The sequence below is a fragment of the Carettochelys insculpta genome, chromosome 11, assembly GCF_033958435.1.
Source record: "Carettochelys insculpta isolate YL-2023 chromosome 11, ASM3395843v1, whole genome shotgun sequence".
Taxonomy (NCBI): Eukaryota; Metazoa; Chordata; order Testudines; family Carettochelyidae; genus Carettochelys; species Carettochelys insculpta.
The window spans coordinates 42,790,533-42,806,325 of record NC_134147.1 but is presented as its reverse complement, the minus strand read 5'-3'; the positions used below and the strand labels follow the sequence as shown (position 1 = coordinate 42,806,325).

The window sequence follows — 15,793 nt, the reverse complement described above, 5'->3', positions numbered from 1 at the left end:
GTTTTTAATTTTTTTTTTTTTAAATAGCTTCAGGTCTCCTTCAGAGCAATCATAGCACCATGGATTCCAGTGAAATATTTCAGTGTTCTTGGTTTTCTGTGGTTACAAAGCTTTATCATTTTGTCCTTCATTGCACCTAGCAAGGTCACCAGATGAGAGTCAAAGAGTTCTGACAGACTTAACAACACCAGAGAATATTATGTGCTCTTTAAAAAAAAAAAGTGTGGGGGGGAAAGGTTATATTGTTAGCCCTTTGGTGTCAAGTACAGAAACTAAGCCACTCTGCACTGGACAGGGAAAGATGGAAGGAAATAGTGAGAGAGGCATGAGACACCAACAGGCACTGAGCCCTCTGTTATTGATGATGATGATGATGATGATGGTGATGAACAGGCAATGTGGAACACAAGCCTTTCAAAAAAGGTAAATTTTAAATCCAGTATATTAAAGCTTATTGTACAGGTTGAACCTCTCTAATTTGGAACTCTCATCTGGCAACATGTGTACTCCAGCATGATTTTAGTTAGCCAGACAACCACTTATCGTGGGTGTGGCCAAGTTTCCCATGGTCCCATAAAGTGTTTACAACCCCCAGTCCTGGCTCTCAGTGTTCCGTGCTGTTATTTAGCTGTAATTTACCCCCTGAATGCCTTCTAAGAGCCCAGTAAGCAGTGGAAGCGTTGGTAATGTGCTAGACAATGTTGACCTCCCTTCGTCTGGCTAATTCTCTCATCTGGCACCTGGCAGGTCCCAGAGTGCCAGATGAGAGAGGTTCAACCTGTGTCAAACTGCACAGTATGAATTTCGTCCTGGTGATACAATAGCAGCCGCATGTGTTGCCACTAGACTGATGGTGCCAAATGTGTACAAGAAAGATCCGCTACAGCTTTCCACAGAGCTTTAGTGTAACACGATTTCTGCTCTTTTTAGTGTACGTGCAGCATGCCCCAGGTGGCACGTGACCCGGATTCATTACCAACCTTGTTCCACTGGTTGCATCACTAGCTTTTCTTGCTTGGGCCAGGTACTGGCCAGGGTGTGCAACATGTGTACTGATCCTTGCCCCCAGTTAGTGGTGATGAGTCATATTTTACAGCTCTTTTAGCCCTAGATGTGGCTTGAAGAGGACCTACCAGCCTGGCTTGTCTATGCCAGATTACATCGTGCTGTGGGTGTCAATGAGGAACCATTATAAACATGCATGAAGAAAACTGGCTTCCTCATAGACTCAAAGGGGGTATAAGCTAACTTCTTCCATGGGCAGGAAATAGGTGTCACAGTAGTTTAGCAAACTTGTCATCTGCATTTCGATCTTGGATGGAGACTGTAGCAAAGGTTGGGCGGATGACAGCAATGTAAAGCCAAGATTTTTTAAAATGGAGAGGCTAAAGTTAAGGCTGTCATGTCAATGTGCGAGCATCCTCATCAGCACTCCGATTTTTCAAAATTGCTAAGAAGTACCTACTGAAGTCAATTAAAACTGTCGCAGTTTCGGTGCTCCAGAGACAACTGAGGCACACTGATTGTGGGGTGTAAACATGAATCTCAGAGCCAATTTTAGACATTTAAAAAACAATGTTGGCCGAAAGCTTTTCAACGTGTCATCTGAACCCATGCACGTAAGAAATGTACCCTGGAAATTAAAATGTAAAGCCAATAAATCCAATGGATCAAAACTAGGGTCTGTTGTCTCTTCACAACTGTCTCTTTTTACATTGAGTGATATGAGGTGAGAGACCCCAGCCTTCTGCATCTCAGAAGTATGGCACACAAATTAGCATCACAACACTTGATAATGTTAATGTCATTAACATTTACCAGCTCCATAACATTTGCTTCAGCTTTTAAAATAAATGATTTTATTGTCTCAATCCAGGTTTATCACTCAAACACCTTTCTTATATATAGTGAATGGTAGCTGACACCAGTGTCTTATTAATTGTCAGAGCTGCCACTATGTGTGTCATTCTTATGCTCATTTAACAATAAATATTCATACATGCTTATTAATCCAGTGTTGACGAGAGACAGATCTTGAATAAGCCCTTTGCACAGTGGCAAATAACACCAAAAAAGTATTTGTTAGTGCCGCTGTAATTTGGGACTTCTTTCTTCTCAGGAGTTGCCTGGGTTCTGAAAGGGAGCTTCCAGGTCACTTAGTTCTTTTTTGTGGATTTTTACAGGCTCCTTTTAAAGAGCCAATTTTGTTATTTGAAAATGCAAAGCTCAAAGTGAATAGTAATTGGACAACATAAATGAGAAAGTGCCTGAGTTTACTTCCCATAGGTGAGTTACTGGATTTTACTGCTACCAAAATCTGATTCTTTGACATGGCTTTTCATGTGGAAGCAAGCAATGTCTGGAAACCTGCCACAGGTATGAGAAAATATATCTTGGTGGAATTTATAGGGGCTTTACAGTCTGGCAGTCTTCCAGGGGTGTTGGCTGGTCATTATTCCCATAGCCCTGTAGGGAATGTGTAGTATAGACCTCTGGTCCCTAGTCCATAAGGTTTTTGGGGGAACAGGATATCTTGCTAGTACACCTCTCTCCCCAGCATTGCATAAAGACTCTGGAATGGAAAACAGCTAATGCAGATTTCTGTTTCTGACCTTTCACATTGGTTTTTATGGTAAATCTGGCCTATCTCTTAATCACCTCTACTGGTTCCTTTTCCCTTTGGTTTCCCAGGAGGAAACTAGCAGAGCCCAGACAACTGTCCAGTATCTTCCAACAACACTGAATGCTTTGACCCTGGAAATTAATGTGGGAGCTACCATAAGGAATGTCCTGAATGGTGTAACATAGGGAATACTGTCCAGTATCCAGGCTCAATTCTCCTCTCCCTTCCATGGGGATAAATCAATAGAAGCCCTTCTGAATGTAATGGACAAATACTGGGATCATTCCAGTGGAAGAGTGTAGGCCCATCTCTGATTGTCACCTGCTGGCTCACTTCTTTTCCAAAGTGATGGACAATTAACGAAATTCACAGAGACTGAAAGTTCATCAAGAAGGCAGTGCATTCCTGGGTCATGCAATTGGCTGTCTCACGAAGCAAAGGGGATGAAATGTGCATTCATTTTTATCTGTAAAATATCCATTGCAAAATCTTTTATGTCTGTTCCCCTGGCAGGCAATCAACCACTTATAATATATTTTGTTGTAATAAGAAGCGACAGTATTCAGCCTTGTCTCCTGTTTCCTCATTAGAAGATAACAGGTGATCACCCTTTCTTTGTGAGGCACTGGGCAAACAATGATAGTTCTCAGGTGTTTTTGGTTTTGAAAGCTGTGCACTTTATTGGTGACACACTCAACAGCTGCTGAATAGATCTCAAAGGCTTTTTCCTCATTTTGAAGACTTTTCAGGGGATCTGTCAGTGCTTCTGTTGTTTCTTATGCAAGGTCGAGACTAGTAAGTGGCAGCTTTATGAGTGTATGATAGAGATATAACAGCTGTTCCCATTGCCCTGTCGTCCCTTAGCTCTATTAATTAAGAGACAAAAATCACACAGGCTTATTTCAGTTCCATATTCTTTCATACTTACAAGAAATTGGGAAGATTTAGCAGAGATTGCAGGACAGGGAACCTACAGTTTCTGCACATTGGGCCATGCTGGTACCGGCAAGTAATATAGGCTCGGAACCTAAACTACACGTACTGCTGTTGTTGTAATTGGTTTCTGCATAGTAATATTCAATACCTTTATTCCAGTCATGCACTCCAAATAGCTTATAAATGACAGGTCCTGCCTTTCAACTCCAGCAGGTCCCAGAGATGTTGTCACAGATTTAATTCTTGCAGTAGCCCCAAGCAAAGGAATAATTGTGTTTCCTTTTTCTGTAGCTATGGTACCAGCTCCTTGGGTGGCTGCTTCTAATTCCATTCTACTGTATTTAGCTGTTTGATGTTTTGTAAAGCTCCCCGGAATACATTATTTTGGATGGCCAGCATATAAGTGACCCCATCTGGAAGGTGGTGACAGGAAACTCAGATATATTGGGACTGGTGCGGTGCATTCGGAAGAGTGAGTGCATGAGTGCAGAACTGATCATGAAAATGCATTCAATAGGTTAGGTTGTATTTTCCTGATCTTTTCATAGTTGCAAAAATCAGCTGGGCTACGTGATACACGTCATATGGCAGAGAAAAGTGCTAGCCATGCAGCATGCATGTTTCTGAAGAGTGTTTCTCCATTAAAGTTGATGGCAGATCTCTGCCTGACCTCTGTGAATGCAAGATGAAGCCCTAACTAAGCAGAAATAAATTGCATGGGGTTTTCAAGTTGCTTAGACAATGAGGAATCCTGTGTCACCTTAAAGATTAAGGAACTTATTAGAGATTAAGCTTTCATGGGCTGTGGCTCACTTTGTCCGATTCACGAAGTGGAAGCTTCAGTTGGCAGGGATTTGAACATACATACATACACACAGAAAAGGGAGTGTTAACGTCAGTGCTAATGAAGCTAATCTAATTGGTCTGGATGTGACCCACTTTTAACTGTTGATAAGAAGGCGAGACTACCCGAAGGGGAAAATTACGTTTTTGTAATGAGCTAGCCATTCCTAGTCTCTGTTCAGACCTGTTCTGATGGTGTCAGATTTTCATACGCGTTCCAGTTCAGCAGTTTCAGGCTGCAGTCTGTTTCTGAAGTTTTTCGGCTCAAGTATGGCAACGTTCAAGTCAGTTATTGTGTGTCCAGGCAGGCTGAAGTGCTCTCCTACTGATTTTTGTATACTACCATTCTTAATGTCTTTTGCATAGAGACCATCCATTGGTTCAGTCTATATGGCAGATGGGCCCTGCTGGCACATGATGGCACATAACACATTAGTAAATGAGCAGGTGAACAAGCCCGTGGTACGGCAGTTATGGTTAGGTCCTATGATGGTGTCACTAGTGTACATATGTGGACAGAGTTGGCAATGGGGTTTGCTGCAGGGATTGCTTCCTGGGATAGTGTTGGTGTTGTGGTGTATGTTGGTGGTGAGCATTTGATTCAGGTTGTGGAGGCAGTCCCTAAGCAAGGACTGGCCTGCCTTCCCAGGTCTGTGAGAGCAAGGGGCTATCACCTAAGATAGGCTGTAGATCCTTGACAATGTGTTGCAGAGATTATAGCTGTATGCTGCTGCTCAGATGTTTTTGGAAATCACATCCATGACTGCTACACAAATAGTAATTAATGCTAAAATGCCAGAATCTCAAGGATATACATTTATGTTGCCTCTTCCATAAAGTTATCAGTACTGTGCAATCCATCCAGATAACACCACAGAGACTGGGGCTTATATCTCAGTACAAACACACAAATTAGTCTGATTTGTCATGCAGTGCAAATGACAACACTTAACATAAAGGTAAAGCTGGGTCATTAAAGATCACATGGGCCAGCTATAAAGCAATTCATAGAAAATTGATTCGTGTTGCGTGTTGAGACAGAAATAAGACTGAAAACAAGTCTCTTACTAGTAATTCGTATTTTCCTTGGGCAGGAGACAGCTTTCTTGGGAGCTGGAATGGAACCACCACAACCCTCTCTCCTCCCATTCGAGTGGAAGGTACACATTGACCAACCTTCACTGAAAAAACTCACAGTGCAGCACACAGAAATATGCTATTTTGAAAAAAAAAATAGGCACAGTGTTTCCATTGGTGGGAGAGACAGAGAGACAAAGGAAAGACCACAGTTAAAGATGCTAATGTCAGGGCATGTCTTCACTACCCACCAGATGGATGGGCGACAGTTCATCCAGTGGGGGTTGATTTATCCCATCTATACTAGACATGATAAATTGACTGCTGAGTGCTCTCCCATCTACTCCAGGACTCCTCCAGAACAAAATGTGTAGGTGGAGTCAAAGGGAGAGCATCTGCCGTCGACTCACCGCAGTGAAGTTACCATGGTAAGTAGGTCTATGTACGTCGACTTCAGCTTCATTATTCGTGTAGCTGAAATTGTACAACTTAGACCAACGGCCCGTGATGGTGTAGACTAGGCCTCATTTAACATTCTGGAAGGTGCGCAGGTATAACATTGCTACATGCAGTACAGAAACCAAAATAGAATAGAAGATACAGGATGGCATTCTTGCATATAACATAATCATGTCTTACCTTCCCATGACTCTAGTTATTTTTCAATTAGCTGAGGACAGAGTTAACAAATTGACGTAGGGCAGAAGAGAAGCCATAAAGGCCTTTATGTGACTCAATACTCTTTAGAATGTTCCACTGTTTTACAAAGCCCTAAGGTATGCTTGCAGGAGAATGTAATTTCAGCCACATTTCCCCAATTGCCTAATTAGGTTTGCATGAGGAGACATGGACATTTTGTAAAATTGAAAAATCTAAGGCGTGTGGCCTCTTTGGCTGCGTACCAGTTTCAGAGGGTGAGTGTATTTATCAGTATCTTTGACTGTGGCCCTCTCTCTCTACTGAATTGCAGGACACTGAGACAAATTCAACACTGATGTAAGGAAAATAGCTCCTAGTTAATGGTGCTTCAGTAAGAATCGTGCCTGCTTACACTGTATGTCTTCCAGCCCTGTGTCCTCTCTTTAACCTCAATAGAGTTGAAGGCACAAAGGGCCACCTGGACCATCTTGCAGGATTTGGACATTAAACTAGAAACCTTAAATATCTACACACTGTTTCTTTAATTGAATAAATACAGTATGAATCCTCCATAAAATGTATCATCCAAACAAAGGGACAGTAACATAAGGGTAATAATAATACAGGGATAATATCTTCAAACTAGTTTGGGAATGCTGGGGGATCTGTAATCTGTTGTGGAGGACATACAGGTTTGATCCTCCTAACCCTCCATGCAGCTGCTGTGACACTCCCTGCGAAAAGTGGCATAAAGGAGCAAGAAGAATTATAACATGTATATATTACATACAATGTACTGATTTTAGCTTTTAATACACCAACACCACACCCTCATTGCAAAATAAATGAAATCCAAGTTTATCCGATAAACACTAGAAAAACTTTGGAAATGGTTACTTGTATCTAACTTTAGTTTGCATACCCCCTAAATTTTTTGCACATAGAAGTGCAGCTCCCTTTGGAAATCTTAGGCATATACATCTAGCTAAAAAGAGAATGGATGCAGACTTTTTAAGGTGTGACCTGAACAAAGGTGCTGAGAGTTGTATGGGCTGGAAATCAGTCCTGCATTAGTCTGTTTTTCCCTTTTACCCACAAGAATGAAATCTGCTTTGGCAAGAACCAATGTAGGAATATTGAGGTCAAAGGCTGTACAAAGGGATTTCCTAGATGTTTTCGCTGTTTGCATCTTACAGTCAGACTTGGTTAACCTTTGTCAGGGTTGTGAGTTCATTGGCATTTTGAAGCAATGTTTCCTGCAAGCTGGGAGGTAGTCCAGCTGCTCAGAAGAGATTCAAATGCCACCCAGCTGATTAGCAGCACACCACAGCCAGCAGCACAGTTTCTAATGGTGGTGCACGTTCGGACATGACTCTGCATATATAAAATTTATTGCACAGCTAGATGAAAAAGATTGTAGGGAACATTGCTAGTAGTCTGACTTGCATCTTTGCAACAGTGAAATTCTTAATAGTATGTTTTAAAGGTTGTAATATATATTTAATAACATGTACCTACTAATCTCACTGGGCATATTATACTATAAAGCTATTCATCTTATCTCCATTCCGATTGCGAAGGGAAGATTGCACAACAGAATTATGAGTCATTATGTTTTGCTGGGACTCTTGATGTGACCTTCTGGGAGATGGTTTATGTTGTTGTTTGAAGTTCTCGCTCCTCTGAAGTCATTTTAAACAAGTGGATTTGTTTCTATGAAGATGCTGCAAAGCATTGAAGCAAATGGGGGTGCGAAGGAGGGAAATGTAACTCAGTGTGGATTTTGTTGGAGTAGGAAGGGCAGAATGAAATGCTTCTTTCTGATGCAGATGACCTGGCTTGAGGAGCTCCAGTACGAGTCTGTGTTAGAAATAAGTGCAGACCTGCCCTCAACTCTGATCCGCAAGCTCCAGTTGTACACCTAGGGCTTGATCCAAAACCTGATTGTCCACGACTGTCTTTCCAATGTCTTCAATAGGCATTGCAGCAAGGCCAACAACGTTTTCCCTGTGTTTCCATTCTCCCCTTTGTGGACCATTTCTGCACACTAAGCACATCTTTTTGGTAGACAGCAGCATAATTGAGTATCACCTCATGCCACACACACTCACCGGCAGTGTCACACACAGGGCAGCATCGGAGGCTGTGTCTGTACTGCATCTGGGAGCAAGCAACTGAGTCTGCTAAAAGCTACGTGGACACTGCTTGGGTGTTGAAACTTGGACTGGAGCTTGGACTCATGCTGAGGGAATGCGGGAGGACTTAATGGGCCTAGGGGCACTTGGGGAGGTTGGGTAAAGCAGTCGATGTAGGAGAAATATCACAATAATCTTCCTGAAGCGGGTGTAGTTACGGTCAAGCAAAGGATGGGCAGCGGCAAGTCAGCTGGGGGGGTCCTACACTGGGTAGGCAAACAGCTTAGTGTGACCTTGAACAGCCTTTCTGTGCCTGTGTTCCCTCCTGCTCTGGGGGTAAGAGCTGACTGCATCCCTTCAGCCCTGTCAGACATGAAACTGAATGTGCAGGGCCACTGAGGTCTGCCAACTCTGTCACAGGACTAGGGCATGGAAGGAGCTATAAAACAAAGATACAGTCAACACTGTTGCCCCTTTGTCCCTTGTGAGACAGAAATACAGACCTTTCGTAGAGCTGTTTGCTGCTTTTACAACTGTCATGAGCAGAGCTGTCCTGATCATAGGGTTCAGGATGGCTGGGGGTTGGGGGCACCACAACAGCTGCCTTAGCAAACCTGTTGATGGGATGATGCCCCATATTGAGGTTATCTGCAGGGACCCAGGTGGCCTTGGGGGGTTACCTGCGGAGGCTGGCGTTAGGCATCTTGGGTTGGGTCCCCCTCACACTCACCCTTGTGGCGGGAGTCATGGGAATTGGAGCAACCCAGCAGCCTGCACTGATCCGCTGTCCATCTTGAAGCCAGGTCTCTCTGCTTCACCACAGCAGCAGGAAGCGGAGTACGCCAGCCCTGGCTCTAGCGTGGATGCAGTTATACTAGCAAAATATACCAGCATGTCAATATAGTTTGTTCGCCTCCCCGTGTGGGAATAGCTATGCCACCAAATGCATATTATGCCAGTATAACTGTGTCCACACTAGGGCGGTTGCACTGCTTTAACTATACTGGTATAACTAATACCACACCAAGTGTGTCTGACTAAAAGATGCATGAAGGTCAAGGGTGTGGGGAGGGGAATTTCCTTTGCCCAAATGGACCAATGTTTTTGATAGCCCTTTATTTCCTAATCCCATAACACTGACTTTTGGGAACACTACACCACAAATGCTGGATAGGCAGTGTGGTGCAATGAATTGAACATTAATCTGATACCCAGCCAACGTGGATTCTGTTCCCACCTCGGTGCCCAACCTGCTGTCTGATCTCGACCAATCAGTCTGGGGCTGTTTCCCATCCCACGCTTCGGCTGCTTTTATTGTCAGCTCCTTGGAGCAGCTGTTCCTACAGACTCTTAGAAATGTTAGGATGAAAGGAACCTTGAGAGGTTACCAAACACAGCCCCCTGTGCTGACATAAGCCCAAACAAACCTAGACCATGTCTGGCAGGTGTTTGTCCAACCTGATGTTACAGACTTCCAATGTCAGAGATTCTGCAGCCGCCCTGGGAAGCCATTATAGTTATAAAGTTTTCTCTAATATCTAACGTAAATCTTCCAGGCTTCGTACAAAGCCCATTATTTCTTGTCCTACTGTCAGTGGCTGTGGAGGACAATTGATGCCCATCCTTGCTCTACGGCCCCATGCATTTTACGTGCATCTAGAGCGCCATGTGCTGCCTCAGTTGGGGCCTCTACATGCCACCATGATACAAATCATCTTCCATTCTTCTTCACTTCCTAGTGTGAGGAAATTCAAGCAGCTGTTACCAGCATCTGAAGTATTAATGAAACAACACAGTGAGGTTTAAGCACTTTATTTGGAAACGGCTGTGTGTTTGGAACCTATTTAACACTAGGATTCTTCTTCTCCCTGTTTGTTTCAGGTCCTATTAGCAGCATTTTAGTGAATCGTTTTGGCAGCCGACCAGTGGTTATATTTGGAGGCCTGCTGTGTGGAATAGGGATGATTTCGGCAGCATTCTGCACTAGCATTTTACAGCTCTACATCTGCGTTGGAGTCATTTCAGGTAACAGATAAGCTTTCCTTTTCCCCTTATGCTTGAGATGTTTTTTCTAAGGCAAGATCCTGTAATCTGGCCAATACTTAAGCATGTGTGTAACTTTACGCACTGGAGTTGTCTCACTGCTGGGGCTACTCATCCACATACTCTTACAAATGCATAAATGTTTGCAGGAGTGGGGCCTATGGTTCTGAATTATGGTGTCTAATATTCAGCATGCTCTGTGCTGATGAGTGCTCTCCTCCTAAGACAGTAGTGGAGATGGTGATTAATGACCTCAACTCCTGCTGAAGTCAGTGGATCACACAGTGCCTTGCACGACCAAATGGCCCTACTTGCTAATCTTGCTCTCTTTCTCGGAAGAGGGCCATTAGTACCAAAATAGTGGAGCTACGAGAGTTCAGGTTTTGTTGGCACTCATTTTGATGGGCAGGGGGAGAAGGGTTCGTTATGTAAAAATAATCAAAACCTAGAGTGGTTGGGGGGAAAAAAAGACAGTTGTTCCTTTAAAACAGTTTCTAACTTGCATTTACAGTGAAAATTCAAAATTCTATCAACTCTTTAAACCAAAATTTTTCTTTCCTGGAATTCACCAGTAGGCTCACTGCTCATAGCTAAAATCAGCGGAGATTTTGCTGCTGACATCAATGAGAGTTGGGGAGAGCCTCGATCTGCTCGCCCATGTGTGGAGACAGCAGTGTCCACCTCTAGGTGGGTCGTTACATCACAGCTTGAAGCACCAGTGGCAGAGCTCAGCAGGAGGAAGGTGTGAGGTTGTGTGGGCTAAGGAAAGACTCTGTGGAGGCAGGAAGAGTCCAGAATCCCAGGAAAGATGAACAGAGAGGCTGTCCCAATTCCCCCTTTTCATTGGCTGGTTCTGTTTGTGCTTCCTTTGCATTCTGGTTCTGTGGTTTCAGCTGCTGGGAAGAGCTGCAGAGCAATAGCCCTGGCTGGGTTCTCCATCTGCTTCTGGGAAGAAGTAGGTGTGGAAGAGAGGAACTGAGTGACTCCAGCTTACAGGCATCCTCCGTTTTCTGAACATTCCTCCCCTCATGAATCTTTCCCCCTTGCCACACCCACATGCAGCAAAAAGAATCCATCACCAGCTGGTGAAATCTCTTCCCTCTCCAGTTTATACAGCTTGCTTCTGCTAAGCCCTCAGACTGAGCCAAACCCAGCATTTTGGAGTCCGGAAGAGCTTCTTTTGGACTCTCAATCATGTGGCCATATGCTAATGGAAAATAAGCATCCATGCCTCATTAGCATCTTCCGGGCTGGCCATTACCATGCCACTTCTGGAAGAAGCAGCGTGTTGAGACGCAGCCACAGTGTTTTGAAATGTTAAGTTCATCAGTAACTTTACAATTGAGGGAGCCTCAGAAATAATAATCAAATGCAGATTTACAAATATGTGGATATTAGAATAAGTTAGGATAAGGCTGGCTATGCACTACAGCCAGCAGCCTTTCCTAGCTTGACTGCCTAAAATTAGACTCTGAATTTCATAAAAGGGTACTGATGGTTTCCGGGGGGGCTGGGGCTCTGTAAACCAGGCCACTTATCTAGGTGCCTAATTTTCAGCAGCCATTTTCTCCTTTTAGAATAGATGTTTATAATGATGCCTCCAGTGCAACTAGGATGTCTGTTTGAAAGCATGACACAGGAAGCTAAAATATTGACTTCATGGCATCTGTGAGATATGGAATGAATATATTCTGTCTCACTGTGGCTGCACCTGCTATCTCTGACTTCTGGTAATGAACTCCAGAGGTTAAATGTGTAAGATTAATAACTCATCTTACTGGTAAAAGGAAAAAAATATTAATTGGGACAGAAAACTTTGTCGTGGTTCTCCCCTAAACCCAGCCTGTCTCATTAAATCTGGTTGTGAAAAGTCACTTCATGTTCCTGACAAGCTTGTTTTTGATTTCTTACACGGTTCTGATTAGGCCACCACTTATCACTGGGTGAGCAGCGATTCACAGAGCTTCATGGAAGGAGATTCCAGAAATAGAAATAACCTGCAATTCTTAATCTCATGTGCCAGTTGAAGGGCCAATGACTCTCGGGATGAGCCATTGCTGAGCATGCGATTGCAGCATTCCCTTACAAACCAATGCCTGCTCAGAGATCATCCTAGTTCATGTCAAACACAAAGCTTTTACTGTATGAGCATTTCACACTCTCAGCAGTGAATTGAAGTGCACCTGTATGGAACATTGCATGCCTTGCAGTAAATTTTGAGCTACAGTAAATTACCGTGGTAGATCAGACGAGAAGACTGTCCCATGATAGCCTGTCTCTGACAGTGGCCTGTACCAGCTGCTGCACATTACTAGATTCCTCCCCAGAATGTGGACAGTTATGAAATAAGCTGCCCATAGGGCAGGGGCAGGCAAAAATCCTGTGGCAGGCTGCTAGGGCGGCAGAGGGGTGGAGCTTCAAGTGCTGCTCCCACCCACTCAGGAAATTCTCTCAACTCCTATTGGCTGGAAGCCAGCCAAAGGGAGCTGAGAATTGGGCTGTGCTACTGCCATCACCAGAAAAATTTCTCAGATCCTATTGGCCAGACGCACAAAACTGACCAATGGGAACTGAGAGATTTTGCTGAAGTTATGGACAGGCATCACATCCCAACTCTCCCCCGACCCTGCACCCTCTCTTACACCACTTGCGCAGGCCAGAATCCTCTCCTGCACCCCAATACCGTGCCCCAGGTCACAACCCTCACGTTCATCCAAACTCCCTCTCAGACGTCTTACTGTCTCCTGCATCCCAGTCCCCTACCTCATGCTCCTTTCTGCACCTAGCCTCTATCCCAAACCCCCTTGCACTATAAAAAAATACAGCCCTTGACCACATTCTAAAATCTCGGTAGGCCTCCCCATCAAAAATTATTGCCTTCCCCTCACTAGGGGAAGCTTCTCCCACAAATTACAGTTACTTATAATTTGTATTAAGCTGCCACACAAAGGCCCCAGTCAGAGGTTATGTCTACACTAGAGAGTTTTTTTTTTTTTTTTTTTTTTTTGTCGAAAAAACATGTAGAGTGTCCACATTCCCAAAGCGTTCTGTCATGAGTAAATCGACTGAACACGGCTGAACGTTGTGAGGGTGAGGGGGCACTCCTCTGTTGACAGGGCTTCTGGGACACTGGGCAGCCCTGTCTGCTGTGCTTCCAGTTGGCTGTTTTGTCAAGAGAGCGTCTGGCAGTAACTTCTGTCAACAGATCACTCTAGTGTAGACAGCCAGAATCATATCTCTGCTGTTCTAGGGGGCTGTACAACCACACAAGAAGCTGTAGACCCAGATTTTGGCACTTAATGGTGTGTCTAAGTAGCTCATAGATAAACTGCCTGACTTCCATTGGACCTACATGCTTAAAATCCTCCCACTATGTCCTGCACCCCAAAGAATTTGCCATAGGAATTGGGTATCTCTGAAGAAATTTAGGTAACTGTCCTGGTAAGGCAAAATGACAGAGCTGCAAGTTGCCTCACAAGATCTTGCCAGAGAGGTGGCCATGTTAGCCTGTATTCTAACAAAATAAACCAGCAGTCATTTACCACTTTAAAGACTAATGAGGTAATTTATTAGGTGATGAGCTTTCATGGGGCAGACCCGGAGGAAGTGGGGTTAGTAGTGAAAATGCTACGTGACTGCTGGTTTGTTTGGTTGAGATCTTGGCAGCAAGAGTAAAACCAAGGGAGTAATATTATCTAATAGTGCAATGGCAGACTTCATTCCCTACATATTTCTTGTATAACTGCACTGGTATAACTGGTAAAACGCTCCCCAAATGCGCAAGGCCTTAGGCACACAATAATTTCCTGGGTCTGCTGCTAATGTGTTCAGGAGAGAATGAGAATCCTCTCAGGAGGTTTTATCCAGAGATAGAAGAAAACGCTCGTGATGCTCCATATTTGCTTGAGGTGCCTGCTGATATTTGAAGTGATTTTTTTTTAACTTAGTTTGGTCAGATTTAACACAGGAGCATTTAAGGGCAATTATACAGCCAGCCCACTGATCACATGACCATGGGACAGTAATTACCGGAGGAATACATACCCAGCAATTTACAGTGAACTACATTTTGACTAGACTGCTGCTTAGCCTGACAAGGAGACACATTTTGATTTGGAAGAGCATGCCCCGTGTCTTCCCAAGGGGCAGAGTTAAAATGAGAAACCCACCAGCAAAAGATCTCTGCTAGCCTGTCTTGCCTTTGGTATGTTAATGGCATCTCATTGGAGGCTGGAAACACAAAAATATCAATTTATCCTGACTAAATTAGACACACTGCTTTCAATTGCACTCTCAATTAAGATACCACACACACACGCACGCACGCACACGCATGCATTATATGTAGGTCAGATGCAAATAGATGTAGTTATTGAGGTAAAGGAGCTCTGCACCAGGGGAGCTGCCACCTTTTGGATGATGCATGCATTGTTGTTGCAGCGTTGTCTGTCCCAATATATTAGTGAGACAATAAAAGCTCACTCACCTTATGGTGTGAATGTGACCTAAAACCAAAAATTTGACCAACAGTGGTCATTAAAAAGCCCCTCACACTTACAGTAAGATGAGTGGTGATTGTTCTGGCCGAATGCTGATTCAGATCTATGCACTCTGTCTAGCTCTAATTCTCCTTGCAGTTTCAGTTGTGTAGGATTGTAATCTTCACTATTGTTCCAAAATAGTTTTGCCGTTGTGTACCGTTTAACAACTGCAATATTCCACCCCAGAGGCTGCAGCTTTTCCTGTTGGGTGATGTCATCCCAGTATCTCTACTGTCTGATTCGCTCAAGGGTTCAGGAGCTGGCAGAAGAACAGAAACCATCCACAAACATTGACAAAAGTGTTGTATTTTGTCCAAAAGTTGTTTTTGTGGAAATGTTAGATATTAGGAGAAACTACTTCACCAGGCGGGTGGTGAAGCATTGGAATGCGTCGCCTAGAGAGGTGGTGGATTCTCCATCCCTTGAGGTTTTTAAGTCCCCACTGGACAAGGTCCTGGCTGGGATGACTTAGTAGGGGTTGATCCTGCTTGAAGCAGGGGGCTGGACTAGATGACCTCCTGAGGTCCGTTCCAGCCCTATGATTCTGTGATTCTGTTATGACCAGTCTGCATTTACACAGCACTTTGAGATTCTCTGAGGCAAGACCCACCGCATAGAAACACAAATATTATTTTATTATTTATTTATTTGTTAATTATTGGCATTGAGGGAGAGATCTGGCCCTTGGTCTTGTTGACTTCAGTGGAAGTTTTACATAAGTAAAGACTACGGACCAAGGTACTAAAGTTCCCGATTCCTATTGATTTCAGCAGGAGGGTTTGAGTTTTTTGGACTAAGGGCCCCATCCAAAATCCATTGAAATCAGTGGAAAGACTTGTTAACTTTTTGTGGACTTTGAGTCAGACGCAACAGACCATTGCATACTGCAACCTGTTTTTTTGAAATGTAACAAATAACAGTTACTGTTGAGCACAGCTCCTTATAAAAATTTATAA

The 15,793-nt window shown here is 43.7% G+C and overlaps 1 protein-coding gene across 1 annotated transcript in view; it reads left to right on the top strand.

Moving 5' to 3' along the window:
• Window positions 1-15,793, top strand: part of LOC142018953 (monocarboxylate transporter 2-like) — a 40,494-nt gene that overhangs the window by 12,906 nt on the left and 11,795 nt on the right. Inside the window, exon 3 of the mRNA XM_075005226.1 lies at window positions 10,135-10,278. Coding sequence (XP_074861327.1) covers window positions 10,135-10,278 — 144 coding nt within the window. The remainder of the gene's footprint in view (window positions 1-10,134; window positions 10,279-15,793) is intronic.